At 41.9% G+C, this 17,173-nt stretch overlaps 1 protein-coding gene across 3 annotated transcripts; it reads left to right on the top strand.

Moving 5' to 3' along the window:
• The first annotated feature begins 1,084 nt into the window (after window positions 1–1,084).
• Window positions 1,085–12,353, top strand: Ankra2 (ankyrin repeat family A member 2). Of its 3 annotated transcripts, none has more exons than XM_048368178.1 (9): window positions 1,085–1,235; window positions 1,539–1,936; window positions 3,767–3,925; window positions 6,905–6,970; window positions 9,244–9,341; window positions 9,831–9,956; window positions 10,339–10,405; window positions 10,822–10,902; window positions 11,846–12,353. In XM_048368178.1, the coding sequence occupies exons 2-9, from the start codon at window positions 1,648–1,650 to the stop codon at window positions 11,899–11,901; spliced, it is 942 nt and encodes a 313-aa protein (XP_048224135.1). In that variant the 5' UTR covers window positions 1,085–1,235; window positions 1,539–1,647; the 3' UTR covers window positions 11,902–12,353. The 3 variants fall into 3 exon arrangements, with proteins under 3 accessions (XP_048224135.1, XP_048224136.1, XP_048224137.1); XM_048368179.1 differs by having other exon boundaries at window positions 1,085–1,172; XM_048368180.1 differs by lacking the exon at window positions 1,085–1,235 and having other exon boundaries at window positions 1,721–1,949.
• Window positions 12,354–17,173: the final 4,820 nt, after the last annotated feature.

Consider the following 17,173-nt stretch of genomic DNA (forward strand, 5'->3'; position numbering starts at 1 on the left):
GGGCCGCGCAGCCCGAGGGCCGCAGCGAAATCCTAGCGCGCGAGGACACGGATCGCAGAACGCTTTGGTTTTTTTGGTATGAAAGCGGGGTGGGAGGGGAGGTGAAAAAAGAAGAAAAACCCTCGGAAGTGACGTCGCCGTCGCGGCCCACACCAGCCCAGGCTCGCGGGCCGCTGCGGACGCGGGCGGCGCGCGCAGGCCGGACCCGCCCCGAGCTCCCGTCGCGGTGGCCGCGAGGCCGCCCTCGCCCCGCTCCCCGGCCCACCCCGGCGAGCCTCCCGTCCCGGTGCCGGTGCCGGTCCCCGTCCGCGTCCGCGTCCCCGGCCTCCGCTCGCCGCCGCCGCCGCCGCCGCCGCCGGGCCCCGGCCGGGAGGAGCAGGTGGCCGGTGGCCGCGGGGCGGACTGGCCCCTCCGCCGGTCGCCGGTAAGGCCCGCTGCGTCCTCCTAGCCCCGCCCAGTCCGGGGAGGGCCAGGTCGGGGATCGCGAGGAGGAGGAGGAGGACCGGGGCCTGGGACGCGCGGGCCTCCCCCCGCCTATGTCGGGAGGGTGGTGGGGTGGGGTCGGGGTAGCCCTCGTCCCCTGTCACCCCGGGACCCACAGACCCGAGCCTAGCCGCCCCCGGGCCTGGCTTTGTCTCCCTCCCCGTGGTGCACACTATAGACACCGACGGGGGGCGGGGGGGGGGATCCAGAAGGAGGGGGGGAGAGAGAGATGCTATGGAGAATAAATACACACGGGGGGCGGGGGCGGGGGGTGCAAGGCTAAGAACGGCACCTCGACTGGGACGTGAAGAGTTTTAACCCGACAGTTTATTATGTATATATATATATATATATATTTTTTTTTTATTAAACTGAATTACAGAGAGGTTGCAGTTTCATACGTTAGGCATTGGATACATTTCTTGTACTGTTTGTTACCTCCTCCCTCATACCCCCCTCCCCCCTCTGGCAGTTTAATCTGTCATCCCTTTGGCAGGGGGGAGGGGGGGAGAGAAAGCACCTAACATGTGTGTCCGGAACCTAGAGTCAAACTGTCACTGTGCCTCCTTTGCTTTTTAACCAAAGGTCTGGCAAGCTGACCAGAAGCCTCTGGACGGGCGCCTAGCCACTGGGGAGGCCCAGGTCCGAGGGGATCCGAGTTCAAAGCCAAGCCGGGCCAGGAAAGTCTTGTGAGCCTCTTCTCTCGCATCAACCAACCAGAAAACCCAGAAGTGGAGCTGTGGCTTCCAATGGTAGAGTGCTAGCCTTGACCGAAAGAGCTCAGGGACGGTGCCCAAGCTCTGAAATCAAGCCCCACAACCCAAAGAGGGCGGGGGGGGGGGCGGGGGAAGAAGTGTCTCTGGGGGTTCAGTAACTTGTGTAGGTCACACAGCCAATAAATGCAAAGCTGAGATTCGTATCTGCGTGTCTCCACTAGACTTGGTATGCCTTCGGCTGTATTTCTTTTAAGTTTGGATATCTGATTGAAAAACATTGTACGTACCTTTACCTGAGAAGACATGATGTTTTTTTATTTTCTATTTTTTTTGTTTCAGGTTTTTTTAAACTATCCAAATTAAAGAATACACTGGATAAAAATCTTATAAACCAAGAGAAAATTATACCAAGAGAAATGTTTTAACTATTGACACCATAGTCAAAATCATGGCTTCGTCAGCAAATCTGGACCTTGGAGCCCAGCTAATAGTGGAAGAATGTCCCAGCAGTTATAGTCTGCCTGGCATGCCAGACATTAAGATAGAACATCCACTGGACCCGAATTCAGAAGAAGGATCTGCTCATGGGGTTGCCATGGAAATGAAATTCATACTGCCCAATCGATTTGATATGAATGTGTGTTCTCGATTTGTGAAGTCCTTAAATGAAGAAGACAGTAAAAATATTCAAGATCAGGTTAACTCTGACCTGGAGGTGGCATCTGTCCTATTTAAAGGTTGAAAGTTATGGTATAAATATCTGCATTTGCTTTTGTTTATTTCGGTGGGGTATTTTTGTTCATTTGTTTTAGGAGGTTTTTCTTTCCCTACATTTTTATTAACATCAATTAGTTGTATGAGAAGGTTGTCTTTTATTTGTTTTTCCATCGTGATATTTGTAGTTTGGAAAGTCTGGAGGTTGTCTTTTAACACGATTTTTTTTTTTAGAATCTCAGAAACCAAAATTAAATGCCTAGTTTAAAAGAAGTACATACCGGGCTGGGAATAGGGCCTAGTGGCAAGAGTGCTTGACCTGTATACATAAAGCCCTGGGTTCGATTCCTCAGCACCACATATACAGAAAACGGCCAGCAGTGGCGCTGTGGCGAAGTGGCAGAGTGCTAGCCTTGAGCAAAACCAAGCCAGGGACAGTGCTCAGGCCCTGAGTCCAAGGCCCAGGACTGGCAACAAAAAACAAAACAAACAAACAAAAGAAGTACATACCATTTTTAAAAAATCTTTCCTAATCTTTATGTACAGACTTTTCTAATGAAGTTTTTATTTTAGCTTTTAAAAATCATAGGAGAAGCTGAGTACCAGTGAGTCACTCCTGTACTCCTAGCTACTCAGGAGGCTGTGATCAAAGGATCACTGTTCAAAGGCAGCCCAGAAAAGTCCATGAGACCTTCATCTCCAATTAACCACCAACAAGCTGGAGCTATGACTCAAGTGGAGCTGTGACTCAAATAGCCTTGAGCAAAAGAGCCCAGGAGTGGCATCCAAGCCCTGAGTTCAAGCCCCAGGATCAGCACCAAAAGAGAGAGAGAGAGAGGAGAGAGAGAGAGAGAGAGAGAGAGAGAGAGAGAGAGAGAGAGAGAGAGAGAGAGAGAGAGAAATATTCTTATTCCTTTTCAAAATAATTTGCTTAATACTCCCTGTCCCACAAAAATCTAATTTCTATTAGCTTCCAATGCTTTATTTCAATAAAGCCTTTCAATATGCTTTAAATTTACTTTTATAATCTATTAAATAATAAAAACTAGTGTCAGCTCAACATAGTAGTACATAATTGTAATCCCAGCACTTGTTAGAGTGGGATAGGAAAGTCAAGAGTTCAAACCTAGCGTTGGCTATATACATAGCAAGATCTAGGCTCAACAAACTAAACAAAAAGAAAACCATTAATTTCAAGCTAGGCACCAGTGGTTCACACCTATAATCCTAGCTACTCAGGAGACTTCAGATTTGGGGATTGAAGTTCAAAACTAGCCTGGGCAGGAAAATCTGTGAGACTCTTACCTCCAATTAAACACCAAAAAGCCATACTAGTGTGTTGGTTTATGTGGTAGAGCGCCAGCCTTGAATAGGAAAGCACCTAGGCCTTGAGTTCAAGCCCTAATAATGGCACAAAGTAAAAATTTAATCTGAATTACTCAAGATGATTACTTTTCTTTCTGGGAGTTTTACTGTGGTAGTATAGATTTTTGCACAAAAAAACCTATAATATCTTTTCATAAACAGTTATTATTTGATGCTACCTTTTTTTTTTTTTTTTTTCCTTTGGCCAGTCCTGGGCCTTGGACTCAGGGCCTGAGCACTGTCCCTGGCTTCTTCCCGCTCAAGGCTAGCACTCTGCCACTTGAGCCACAGCACCGCTTCTGGCCGTTTTCTGTATATGTGGTGCTGGGGAATCGAACCTAGGGCCTCGTGTATCCGAGGCAGGCACTCTTGCCACTAGGCTATATCCCCAGCCCTGATGCTACCTTTTTAATGTCAGCTTTAGCACAAAATTTTTGCTGAAATATCATTAAAATATTGTTTTAATGTGTTTAAATTATTTTACTTAGCTGAATGCAATATCCATACTTCTCCTTCTCCTGGAATCCAAGTAAGACATGTCTACACTCCCTCTACAACCAAGCATTTCTCACCCATTAAACAGTCAACTACTTTAACCAACAAGCATAGAGGAAATGAGATATCTACCACGCCTCTGTTAGCAAATTGTAAGTACTTGCTACTAATGAGTTAAAATATTTGTGTTACTAATTGTTTCAAGAGTTTGTCTTTGGAACATTTTCTTCAAGTGCATGTTCTGTTTTTTGAAAGCTTAAGTGACACCTAGTAACTTGGGAGTTTTAAAGCATTTTTACATATTATTACATGTTGTAAATTTTCATATTGTATTTCTCTGGTGAGAATAAGTACAGGTTGAAAATCAAAACCTTTATGATTTTACTGTAAAAACTGGATGATTGTGAATTCTGCAAATTAGCATATTGTTCGAGCTTTTCTTGGCATCTAGAGTTTTGTGCTTTAGTATAAAGTAAATCTCTAAGAAAATGATTTTGTACTAAAAGCCTGATGACCAGGCTGGGAATGTGGTTTAGCGGTAGAGTGCTGGATTGCCTAACATGCATGAGGCCCTGGGTTCGATTCTTGGTATCACATAAACATAAATAAATAAATGCTTACTGATTTTTACTGTAATGTTTCATTTGGCTATAATAAAATGAATATAGAACCACATTTTTTAAACTTTGAAAAATATTTTTAATATTTTAATATAGAATTATTGTAGAAGAAATAGATTTTCTGTTTAGAAAATATTCTGAGCACTATGAGTATGTGAATGAAAAATAACCAGTTAGCAATTTGGTGTTAGGCACTATATTTGAAACAATAATGTTACTGTATCTATACTTAAGTCTCTTGACATCTCTACTTTGGAAATACTAAATCCTTTGTGACATTTGAATCACATGGCATACTGGTTGAGCTAGAAGTCTCCTCCTAGGGCTCTTGTTCCACCAATTGGCCATTTCTGGTTGATTTTAATAAATTTGGGTTTATCTCTCAGGTCTTTTCTTTGTGTATGAAGGCTGGCTAGTCTTATCACTAAAGTAAATATCAAGCAGTACTACTGACTATAAAGAAGAACTCTCAAGAGCGTTCTTAAAATATTGCAATCATTCAACTGAAAAATAAATACCTCTAGGACATTTGATTCACGTCCCTCATGCTAAAAACAAAACCATCTAAGATTGTATGTCTAAATAACTATAATTAAGCTTACTTTCAGTTATATCAAGGCCAGTTTTCTCTTTATGATTTCACTTCTCTTGCTGTTCAGGAAAACACATGGAATCTTGTATTAAAAATATTTAGGGAGCTGGGGATATGGCCTAGTGGCAAGAGAGCTTGCCTCGTATACATGAAGCCCTGGGTTCGATTCCCCAGCACCACTTATACAGAAAACGGCCAGAAGTGGCGCTGTGGCTCAAGTGGCAGAGTGCTAGCCTTGAGCAAAAGGAAGCCAGGGACAGTGCTCAGACCCTGAGTCCAAGGCCCAGGACTGGCCAAAAAAAAAAAAAAATATATATATATATATATATGTATGTATATATATATATATATATATAGAGAGAGAGAGAGATAGATATAGATATAGATATAGATATAGATATAGATACAGATATATTTAGGGCTGGGCACCAGTGGTTCATGCCTGTAAGCCTAGCTACTCAGGAGGCTGAGATCTGAGGATCATGGTTCGAAGCCAGCCCAGGCAGAAAAATCCCTGTGAGACTCTTATTTCCAATTAACCACTCAAAAACCAGAAGTGCCACTGTAGCTTAAAGTGGTAGAGCTCTAGCTTTGAACAAAGGAGCTCAGGGACAGCACCCAGGCCCTGAGTTCAAGCCCCACGTGGAAAATATACATATATATAATATTCATATATTCTATATGTTATATACTATATAATATGTATTATATATGACTTCAAAAATCAGAGCATTGTGGTGTATGCCTGTAGTCTCCTCTACTCAGGAGGCAGAGGTAGAAGATGGCTTGAGCATAGAAGTTTGAGACCATTCTGGGCAATACAGTGAGACCTTTTAATTTAGGACTTCAGCTGGGCACTAGTGGCTTATGCCTATAATCCTAGCTTCTCAGGAAGCTGAGATCCCAGAGAAATGCAGTTTGAAGACAGCCTGGCAGGAAAATCTGGGAGGTGTTATCTATGAAATAACCAGCAAAAAGCTGGGCCAGGGACATGAATTAAGTGGTAGAGTTGTAGCCCAGCTAGCAAACCAAGCAAGCACAAGCACCTGAGTTCAAAATCCAGTATCACAAAATAGTAATAATAATAATACTTCAACGGAATTGATCAATAAAACAATGAGGTCATGTACTGGTGGCTCAAAACTAGAATCCTAGCTACTCAAGAGACTGAGATCTGAGGATCACCATTCAAAGCCAGCCAGGGCAAGGAAGTCCATGAGGCGCTTACTTCCAATTGACTACCAGAAAACTGGAAGCGGCGCTGTGCCTCAAATGGTAGAGTACACTAGCCTTGAGTGAAAAAGCTCAGGGACAGTGCCCAGGTCCAGAGGTTAGTCCCCACAACCAACAACAAAGAAAACAAATGCCCAAGCACCTAAGCTATTCCCCTGAAATAAATTTCATTGAAATGAACAATTTGCAGATGTCAGGTTATCATCATCAGTGGGCTTATGAGTCAAGTCTCTTATGCAGAATGTTAGGATATACTTCCCTGTAGGTTCTTGTTGTTTGGTTTGATTTGTGCTAGTCCTCAAGTTGAACTCAGATCCTGGGAGCTGTCCCTGAGCTTTTTGTTCAAGGCTAAAACTCTACCTCTTAGGTCAAAGTTCCACTTGTGGCATTTTGTAGTAGTTAATTGGAAATAAGAGTCTCTCAGACTTTCCTGCCCAGGCTGGCCTCGAACAGTGATCCTCAGATCTCAGCCTCCTGTGTAGGTAGGATTGTAGGCGTGAGCCACCAGCGCCTGGCTCCCCGTGCATTTTTTTTTAAGTGATAGTTTTGTTGTGGTAAACAATCTACTATTCTAAAATGATATAGTCTTGTTCCGGGAATAAATTTCTTGCAGGAACTTGGGCCACAGGACAGTGGCTCTGTGCCCTGCAGAAGCATGTGAACACTGAACTGTGTTCTTGTTTCAGCTCTGTCTGTGCACCAGTTGGCCGCCCAGGGAGAGATGCTCTATCTGGCTACTCGGATTGAACAAGGTAATAGCCTAGTGGCAAATACTTTTATTTTAAACAAACTCAGTAGGAGTCATTACGTTTGTCGTTGTTTTATTTTAATACAGAAAAGTATAAGGACAAAAAGTTATAGCGAGCTATACCAGGCAGATACTACCAAGGAGAGTAAAAAATAAATATATATAAATATGTAACATAAAGTAAAAAGTTATAGCTTCCCTTACCTTCTAGTCTTCCCCAGAAGCAAATACTATGTTTCTTGTATTTTTTAGAAGCTTTTATGTAGGAAATATTTCTATTATCTCCCCCTCTCCCTGCCTTTTGTTAAAAAAATTTTTTTGAAGTATCTTGCTGTGCTTCCCGGGCTGGCCTCGAATTCCTAAACCTCCTGTTTCAGCCTCCCAATTGCTGAAATTAACAGATATGCACCTCCATGCTCAGCTATTTTGCCACTCTTCATGGTTTTAGACTTTGGGGTTACACTGTGTATGCATGTACTGTGGTGGTTGTTTGATTTCACACTTTTTTTTCAAAAATGGCATCAACTAATTTTTTTAGTATTAAATGACAATGTTAGCATTCTTTAAAAATATATCCATTGAATTGTTTTATTGTTAATAATCATAGCGTTCATAAGCATTGTAGACTAGAATGTCCATCAAGGGAAGATTTTTTTGAATGATGAAAGCAAGGGGGGGTGGGCTGGAGGGAGGGAAGGTGGGAGAAAAATGAGGAAGGGGGTAACAAATATGACAAGAAATGTATATGTATTCACTACCCTAAGTATGTAACTGTAGCCCCTCTGTACATCATCTTGACAATAAAAAAAATCAAATATATATTTAAAAATAAAAAATATCCATTGGTTAAATTTCCTCAAGTAGATTTCCTGGGTCAAAGCAAAGGGATATTTATTTATTCACTTATTTCCTTATTCATTCATCCATTCCTTTTTTTTTGTACAAGGGCTCACATATACCAAGCAAGTGCTCTACCACAGATCTACACGCCTCTCCCTGAATTGTTATTTTACAATAGCCAGATGTTTGCCTTCCCTCTAGAGTTAGTTTGTATTTCCCCATATCGTCATGGATACAGAACAGTATCAGACTTTAATTTTTATTAATCCATGGGTAAAATGTTACCCGAGTAATTTCATTTATATTTTTAAGTTCTGATCTCTGAATTTCTTTTTCCATGAACTGCCTACCATATATTGATTTATAAATTAGGGGAACTTTTTGTGATTTATGTTGCACATAGTTTCTTCACAATTTCTCCTGTTTCCTTTACAATGTTTCAAAGTCTTAACATACTGTTAAATTCATTTTTTCTATATGACTTCTGCATTTTCTACCCTACTTAGAAAAGATTTCCTACTCTAGGATTACAAATATACTCAACTATTCTTATTCTAGAAGTTCTGTGTTTTTCTTTATTCATTTCAATCTTTAAGTCATAGGAAGTATACTTTAATAATGTATAATGAGATAAACATCAATGTATTTATTACTTTGGTTTTCATTTTTCAGCAAGCTAGGCAGTTGCCCCAACATTGTTTACGGATAGTAGGAAGCAGGATCAAAGAGTCATGTCACTTGCATAAGACTTAATGTTTCTGTTGGCTTGGAAATGCTCCTTTTCAATCTGTTAAATAAATTTAGGGGGAAGAACACATAGTTTAAAACTAGTAGGTTAAGCGTGGGGGATAAAATGAGGTTCAAGATGGACTACCTAGTACTATAGGTCAGATTATTTGATCTTCATTCATACTCTACTGTGTTAACATGCCACATGAATAAGAGAAATTCACAGGCAGAAATATTAGCTGTAAAGTTGAAGATTGCTTTTATAACATATTGGAGTTTTTATAATAGTCTATATTCAGATTATGCTAAGGGCTGTCGTATGTTATTTGCTGCATATTAGCAAAGCTAATTAATCTGTGATTAGGAGAATTAAGTGACTTGCCTAGGACTGAACTGCTCGAAAGTGAGAAACAGAATTCAAACTCTTTGAGACCATTGTTGACTGCCCTGTACCTGGTATTATGCTGTGTCTGATCATTTATGCTTTAGGGGATTTGGTGTATGAAATCAGCGTGTGCACCAAGGCACATGGTAATACTTTCAGACTGCCAATTTACAAAACATATTAGGGCTTCTACGAAGAAAAGTCAGCACCAAGTGAGCTTCATTGAGGCAACTAATCAACTTTTTGGAATGCCAGTGATTTCATCGTGCTCTTAATACATGGTTGTTAAATTAGATCACAAAAATTGCTTTTCTTTTAAATAGAAAATGTTATCAATCACACGGATGAAGAAGGATTTACTCCTGTGATGTGGGCTGCAGCACACGGGCAAATAGCTGTGGTAGAGTTTCTACTTCAGAATGTAAGGAAATGACTCAGAAAATGTACATGTATAGTGACTGACGTTTGCTCACGTCTTTAGTTATAGTTTCTGTATCTCCAGCCAGCTAGACACAATGAGGGACGCAAAAATGTTTTAGTGCCTTTCCTATTCCCTTGGAACTTGGATGCAGTTGGGAAGGCAGTGCTAATCATACACAGAGCAGTGAGAGATGGCTTCATGCCCAGCTTCCTCTCAGGGCAACCACAACCAAGGTACGGTCAGCCCTGGGGGAGAAGGCTTCCCGGAGACACTGTGACTTGATGCTAGTGAAAGGAGAATTAGACTGAGACAGACAGAGGGAGGAAGGAAGGGGAAAGGAAGAAAGGCACCCATTCGACGTTAGTACCAATGAATCAACCCTACAACATGACCTGGCTTCAGTCTGCACTGTAATTATTTTTGACCGAAGTGAAGAATGCTCTTGTTGAAATTAATTGCAAGTCTTTTTATTGCCACTTCCCATGCCAGGGCGCCGACCCCCAACTTTTAGGAAAAGGTCGAGAAAGTGCGCTGTCCTTGGCGTGTAGTAAAGGGTACACAGACATTGTCAAAATGCTGCTGGATTGTGGCGTTGACGTCAACGAGTATGACTGGGTGAGTCGGGGTCCGGAACGTGCAATTACTGTAACCTACTGTGGAAGTCATTCGCTCTGGGGGAGGCATACATTTTACCCAAGTACTTGGAAGATTTAACTTACCAGTATATTTATCAGTGTACTTATTTATTTGTAATTAAATACTTGGAAGAATAAATTTACAAGCTCAACTATGAGCTTAAATCTTCGTTAGGAAATAACAAAATTATCTTTAACCATTCTACCAGCCAATTCCGAGTACCAATTCCCACGTGAGCGGTTAGGCTGCGTCCTGGGGGGGAGGCGGGGGTTGGAGGTTGAGCCCCTCAGGACGCGCGCACTGCCTTCCCGGCCCTCGCCCGCCAATCGCCTTTTCCTCCAATCGCCTTTTCCTTTGGCAGAATGGAGGCACGCCCCTGCTTTACGCTGTGCACGGGAACCACGTGAAATGCGTCCAGATGCTCTTAGGTAAGCGGACGAGGAGCAAGGGCAGTTAGGGAGTGCCGGCCTCCTCCACTAGCCAGGAGAACCTCCGTCTGCTGTCGGATGCTCCAATCCCCCGGCGGCCGCCGCTGGCACACAGCCACCTTGGGAGGAGAGAGGCTTTCCCCTCCTTCCCACTGGCCTCACCCTGGAACCGGCTGCTGTGTTCCCTGTGCACAGGTTCTTTATGCACAGGTTGTGTCTTTAGTTGTTTATGAGCTTCAGCGTGCCTTTTTTAAAGTGTTGTCCTTCTAGACCACCAAAATAGATTCTGTGAGGCTGCCTGAGAATACTCTCCAAACTGCCTCAAAATGGAGCCGCTATTAGCACGTGAGCCAGCAATAGACAACAGCTACTCAAGCCTTCACTCTATCTGTGTAAATGTCTCTATCTTGTTATAGAAAATGGAGCTGACCCAACAATGGAAACTGACTCTGGGTATAATTCCATGGATTTAGCTGTAGCCTTGGGTTATAGAAGTGGTATGTAGTTCCAAATTTTTTAAACACGTAGAACTTTATAAATAGTACAAGTTAGTGGTTCAAACATTGTCATCACTTGTACTCATAAAACATTGCATGATATCCTAACTCCTGATATATGCTTTTAAATGCAGGAAAATAAATTTCTACACCATTGAGAAGTGAATTTGTTTCTTATACTTTCATCAATCCAAATAGTTTCTGGAGGAAAAGTGCACATGTACTAGCAAGATCTACTTATATTTTATTGCAGCTATTTATAGAAAAACCATAGAACAACCTTGTGCTTTCTGAATTCTTTCCTATTTAAATAATTTAAAAATCTTAAACATAGAAAGTCCAGTAACTTGCACAATTCAATCAGATGAAGTTTTGTTTTTTATTTACTTTTTTTGCCAGTCCTGGGGCTTGAACTCAGGGCCTGAGCACTGTCCCTGGTTACTTTTTTCTCAAGGCTAGCACTCTACCACTTGAGCCACAGCGCCACTTCTGCCTTTTTCTGTTTATGTGGTGCTGAGGAATCGAACCCAGGGCTTCATGCATGCTAGCAAGAACTCTACTGCTAAGCCACATTCCCAGCCCCAAAGTTTTGTTTTTTATGATACCTTTTTAAATTTTAAGTAGTTGTACTTAATTTTTATACTTAGTTGTCTCAAGCCAACATCTTAGATTATGGGTACATTGCATCTTTTCCAAGACCATGCCATACCCTCAAATTATGTAGTGCAACTTGTCTATAATGGCCATTGGGCATAATGGCCGCCTTCACTCACACCTCCTCCCTCCATTCATTTCCCACCTCTTGTCGCATTCTCCACTCCAAGTACTGTGTCACAGTACTTGCTGCCAAACTGTGTGTGTCCTACTTAGAAGTATGTTTATTTTAGAAAAGCATTGATGATAAACTGGATTTGGTAGTTACTTGGTGACCTGTCTGTTCTAGTTCAACAGGTTATTGAGTCACATTTGCTGAAACTGCTTCAGAATATCAAGGAGTGACCCAGTCCTCAGAAATGGTGTCGGCCCTTCTGCTCCCGTCTTGGTCTTTATAAATGATAGTTTTATTTACTTCTAAATTTTTACCTCAGTTGCAATACTTTCTGATTTTTAGTAAGTTTTTATTCCTCTTGGTAATTCACTGGTTTATAAAAAAATTTTAATGGTGTTTTTTTTATAAATGTGTTTTATTGTATATTTAAAGTTATAAATTAATGTCTTATGGCATGTAAATTTTTATCGTACAGATGGGTATCTGTCTTTGTACAATCTCTGTAACCTGACACTTTCATACATGTTCTTCCCTGCTCATCCTTACTCTTGTATTTCCACTGACTCTATGTAGGGCTTGTTATAAATCCAGATGGGAAAAAGTGTTACTGTTGAATTAAAAAGTACACAGTGTGCTTGTTTACAAAATGATGTCATAAATAAAGCACTTTTGTCCATTTGCATTCTAGTTTTATTACTTATGTAAATTTATTGCCACCAAGTGCTGGTGGCTTGTACCTGTCATATTAGTTACTCAAGAGGCTAAAATCTGAGGATGGCAGTTCAAAGCCCGCCCACGCAGAAAAGTGTGTTAGATTTATCACCAGTTAACCTACAAACAGAAGTGGAGCTGTTCCAGTGGCAGATCACCAGTCTTGGGCAGGAAAAGTCAATGGAGGGCATACAAGGCTCTTAGCTCCAGCCCCAGTATTGACACCATAAAAAAATAAGCTTGTTACTAATTTCTTTAGGATTTTTAGCTTCAGCACTCTGCTCTACAAATCAATCAACACAGATCTATTAATGCTCATTTCTAGAAGCATATTGAGAGTACTTTTATTTTCAAAATTGGCTTTTTACAAGGGAAAGTCCAGTATGAAGGAGAAGTCCATTTCTCAGTACAAGTGAGATGCTATTTAAGTCTACTGAAGGAGCACTATGAACTCCTATCTCCCCAAAACCTGTGAAGAGAGCCATAGGCTAGAAGTTAATTTGACCACTGCGTGTGGGACTTGATTTAAGTCGCTTCAGCTGGAAAGTAGATGTTGTATCTATCAGTCATGGTAGTTTGGTTGAAAGCCATATAAACTTGAGCTGGCCAGTGTAATAAAAGGAGAATTCATGGAACAACAGCCTTCTCCCCACTGTGGTGTTGGGAAGATATGCCTCCTTTCTTTTTTGTGCGTCCTTTAGTAGTACAAGGTGGGTTTCATTTTGACACGTCCACATAAGCAAGCACACAGTTTACCTTGCTGAGACTCACCTCCCCTTCTCAGTCCCTCATCCCCTTCACTTCCCAAAGCAATCGCGGCAGGTCCCACTGACCTACTTTTCACATAGGTGCGTACATTATTTTGACTATATTTACTTTCCTTCAACCTCTTCATTCATCCCCCACCCACCCCTATATTGATGCACATACTGACACCCCAGAAAGAATCTGCTTTAGCTTCCTGTGATTCATTTTCAAATGTACATTGCGCAAAGAAATTTCTCTGTGGTGTTTCACACGTGTCATACGCTGTGCTTTTAACCCGGTTGACTCTTACCTCTTACCCCATTATTCAAGAGCTTTCAGTGAGTTTCATTTTTCAGTCTTCATTTGCAGACACAATGTGTTCTGCACTGTTCACTCTCAAGCACTCTCTTCCTCTCCCCTCCCTCCAATCCCCTCAAACAGTCTCTCAAATACAAACATGGTCCATCAGCATGTTTGTATGGTCCTGTATGTGTTTACACAGATGTTTCTGTTTTAGGTCTAGCTTCCACATATGAAAGAAAACATTCCACCTTTATCCTTCTGCCTCCTTTGTTTATTTCCAGATATTTCTGCTCATTTTTTGATAGTCTTCTGTCTTGGAATCACAAATACTACTCAAGGATTATTCCGTGTGTGTGTGCACGCGCGCATGCGCGCTGGTACTGGGGCTTAAACTCAGAGCCTCTGGTTCTCACTTGGCTTCTACCCCATGAGCTTCCCCTTCTTTTCCTCAAAGATTATTTTTTATCACAAAAAGGCTGGTCTTGTTAGATTTGGCCTGATTATTTACATCCATGGGATGATTTACTTACATAACCCTATATAACTAGATCAAGCACTGTCTGCAAATTTAGAACCTTGCATCACTGAGAAACTACTAAGGCCAAAAGAATACAGCTACTTTCAGCCATTTTTTATAATGACTCGGACTTTTAAACCCCTGAATTGTTTTCTCCTCTACTCCATCCAAAGCTAGATGCCTAAGCCAGGCCATGAAGGCGGTCACCAAAACCAGTCTACAGTGGAGAGGACTACCATACAGTACATCTGAACTGAAAAGAATCTTTGGACTACTGGAATCCAGAAGTTCTGACTCAGTCTACTCAAAATCTGAAAGATGTTGAAGGACAGTGGCCAGGAAGCTTGGCCAGGGCTGGATTTTTGTAGCATTGGTGGTGTCTGGTACACCTTTCCATACTACTCTCTACAATGCTCTGGCAGTTAGAGGCACCAAGCTTAGCACAGAACAAGATGTACATCTAATAAAAACAGGAAGGAGGGGCTGGGAATATGGCCTAGTGGTAGAGCACTTGCCTTGTATACATGAAGCCCTGGGTTCCATTCCTCAGCACCACATATATATAAAAGGCCAGAGGGGGCGCTGTGGCTCAAGTAGCACAGTGCTAGCCTTGAGCAGAAAGAAGCCAGGGACAGTGCTCAGGCCCTGAGTTCAAGCCCCAGGTCTGGCAAAAAAGAAAAACAAAAAAAACAGGAAGGATCAAGAGAATGAATGTCTCATTTCATATAACAATATCAGAAAGAAAGAGAATTCTCTATTGTGGTACTCTACATAACGGTTTCTCCCCTCCCCCACCCCCAATCTCCAGTGCTAGGGTTTGAACTCTGGGTCTGGGCCATGCCTGCACTTTGAGCTTTTTTCCTGTGATTAATTGGAGGTAAGACTCTCGTGGCCTTTCCTGCCTGGGCTGGCTTCCTGAGGTTCACAGGCGTGAGCCACCATCACCCACCTACATCATAGTTTCATACACAGTCAATATTTCCACTGAGGGAGAACATACTAGAGACAATAAAGATATCAACGTAGCTCTCAGCCTTCACTGGCAGGAAAGCGCATGCCTGTAACCTCAGCTCTCAGGAGACAGGCAGGGAGATTAGGAGTTTGAAGCCAGCATGAACTACATAGTGAGATAACCTGTCTCCAAGAAAGAAGAAAAGAAAAGAAAAAGAAGTCTTCAAGGCCTTTCCTTAAAACATACAATATATTAATAGCAAAATGCTATTCTCGAAGACAACTGCAGGGGCACTATGTGAATACACCTATAGTTAATATCGAAAGATATAAAGCTATGGTAAGCCATATATTTATTCACTGAAATTAGAGAAGGTAAAGAATAACTTCTTATTGCAATGTAAGAGTTTTCAGACCGGGCTGGGAATATGGCCTAGTGGCAAGAGCACTTGCCTCCTACACATGAAGCTCTCGGTTCGATTCCCCAGCACCACATATATGGAAAACGGCCAGGAGGGGCGCTGTGGCTCAGGTGGCAGAGTGCTAGCCTTGAGCGGGAAGAAGCCAGGGACGGTGCTCAGGCCCTGAGTTCAAGGCCCAGGACTGGCCAAAAAAAAAAGAGTTCTCAGACCAATTTATCATAAACTAAGGCTAATTTAACATTCTAGTTTCACATTAATGTAAAACTTGTTAATAAAGATTTTGTGCACTGCATTATTTTTCCTTGTTATCTTTATCAAACATAATAAAAACGGACAGAAATTTGCCAGAACTCTAGCCCATTTGTGTAGCTTCTTTTCAGAAAGGTATTTAAATAAAAATAACTAAGATTCCTTTAAAATCCTCTGTAGCTCAAGGTTTAACTTTCCCTCTAATATTTTATGTTCTGGCACAAGTGGCCACTTCCATCCAAGTCCAAATTACTGTCTTTTTTCATGGCATTCAAAATTATATACACATTAGTATTTCTCTGCCCTTATTGAATAAGATCATTTCAATCATCCATATTAAATACAATTTTAAGCTGAACTAATTTTTCTTTTTTGCCAGTCCTGGGCCTTGAACTCAGGGCCTGAGCACTGTCCCTGGCTTCTTTTTGCTCAAAGTTAGCACTCTGCCACTTGAGCCACAGCGCCACTCCTGGCCTTTGCTGCTCATGTGGTGCTGAAGAATCGAACCCAGGGCTTCGTGCATGCCAGGCAAGCGCTCTACCACTAAGCCACATTCCTGGCCCCTAATTTTCTATTTTATCACAAAAAGTAGGAGGTAAACGGTTAAGAACTGCTTTTCAGGACAAAGGATCACAGTTCAAATTCAGCCTCAACAGTAAAGTTTGTGAGGCTATGATCACCTCCTATTAACCACCAACAAGCCACGGTAGTGGGCTGGGAATACGGCTTATGCTTACCTAGCATGCCTGAGGCCCTGGGTTCAAGTCCTCAAGACCCCATAAACAAAAGTCATTAAATATATTATAAAAGGGGTTGGAGGCATGGCTCAGTTGGTAGAGTGCTAGCCAACGAGCAAAAGCACCAGGTACCCAGGCTTGTAGCAAAAGTAAATAAATGGTTTAGAAAGCCACAAGTAAAGCTGTGACTGAAGTAGAACTATGCCAGCCTTGAGTAAAAAACACCTAACAAACAGCACCCAGACCCAGAGTTTCTGCCCCCATGCTGGCCTACCAGCACACACACACACACACACACACACACACACACACACACACACACTGTTCACTTCACTAAGTCTAGGACTTGAAGGACAGTGAATTGGATTCCATTTCCTCGGATATCTTGAATGCCTCTGTCCCATATGGCATTGAAAGAAGCTGTCGTTGCGGCCCGTTAGCACTTCAGGGAAAGCCCGGATGAGGTTAAGGTAATCACACTCATGAGTAAGCTCTCTTCTTTCATCAGCTAAGAGGTCAACTTATATATATTTACTGAGGTGTTGGTGACAACGCTTTTCTTACAACACCCCCCTAATTAGCCTGCACAATTCACTCCTGAGTCGCCTCGGCAAGAGACACTGCAATCTTTGAGCTCTGCATGAAATAGGTGAAATTTTCAATATTCTCCATAATTACAAAAATATTGCCATAATGTATTGGTTCTAAGGAAAATATAGTGGATACTTGTAATTATCTAGCAATGATTTTTAAACTGTGTAGCTGTAAAAGTTTTCTTTAAAATGTCAGTCTCCTGAATTGTTTCTCCACCTTTTGGCTAAGATCAAATGTCATATCTGAAAATCAATTTAATTAAATGTCAGCC

The sequence above is a fragment of the Perognathus longimembris genome, chromosome 19 (assembly GCF_023159225.1).
Source record: "Perognathus longimembris pacificus isolate PPM17 chromosome 19, ASM2315922v1, whole genome shotgun sequence".
Taxonomy (NCBI): domain Eukaryota; kingdom Metazoa; phylum Chordata; class Mammalia; order Rodentia; family Heteromyidae; genus Perognathus; species Perognathus longimembris.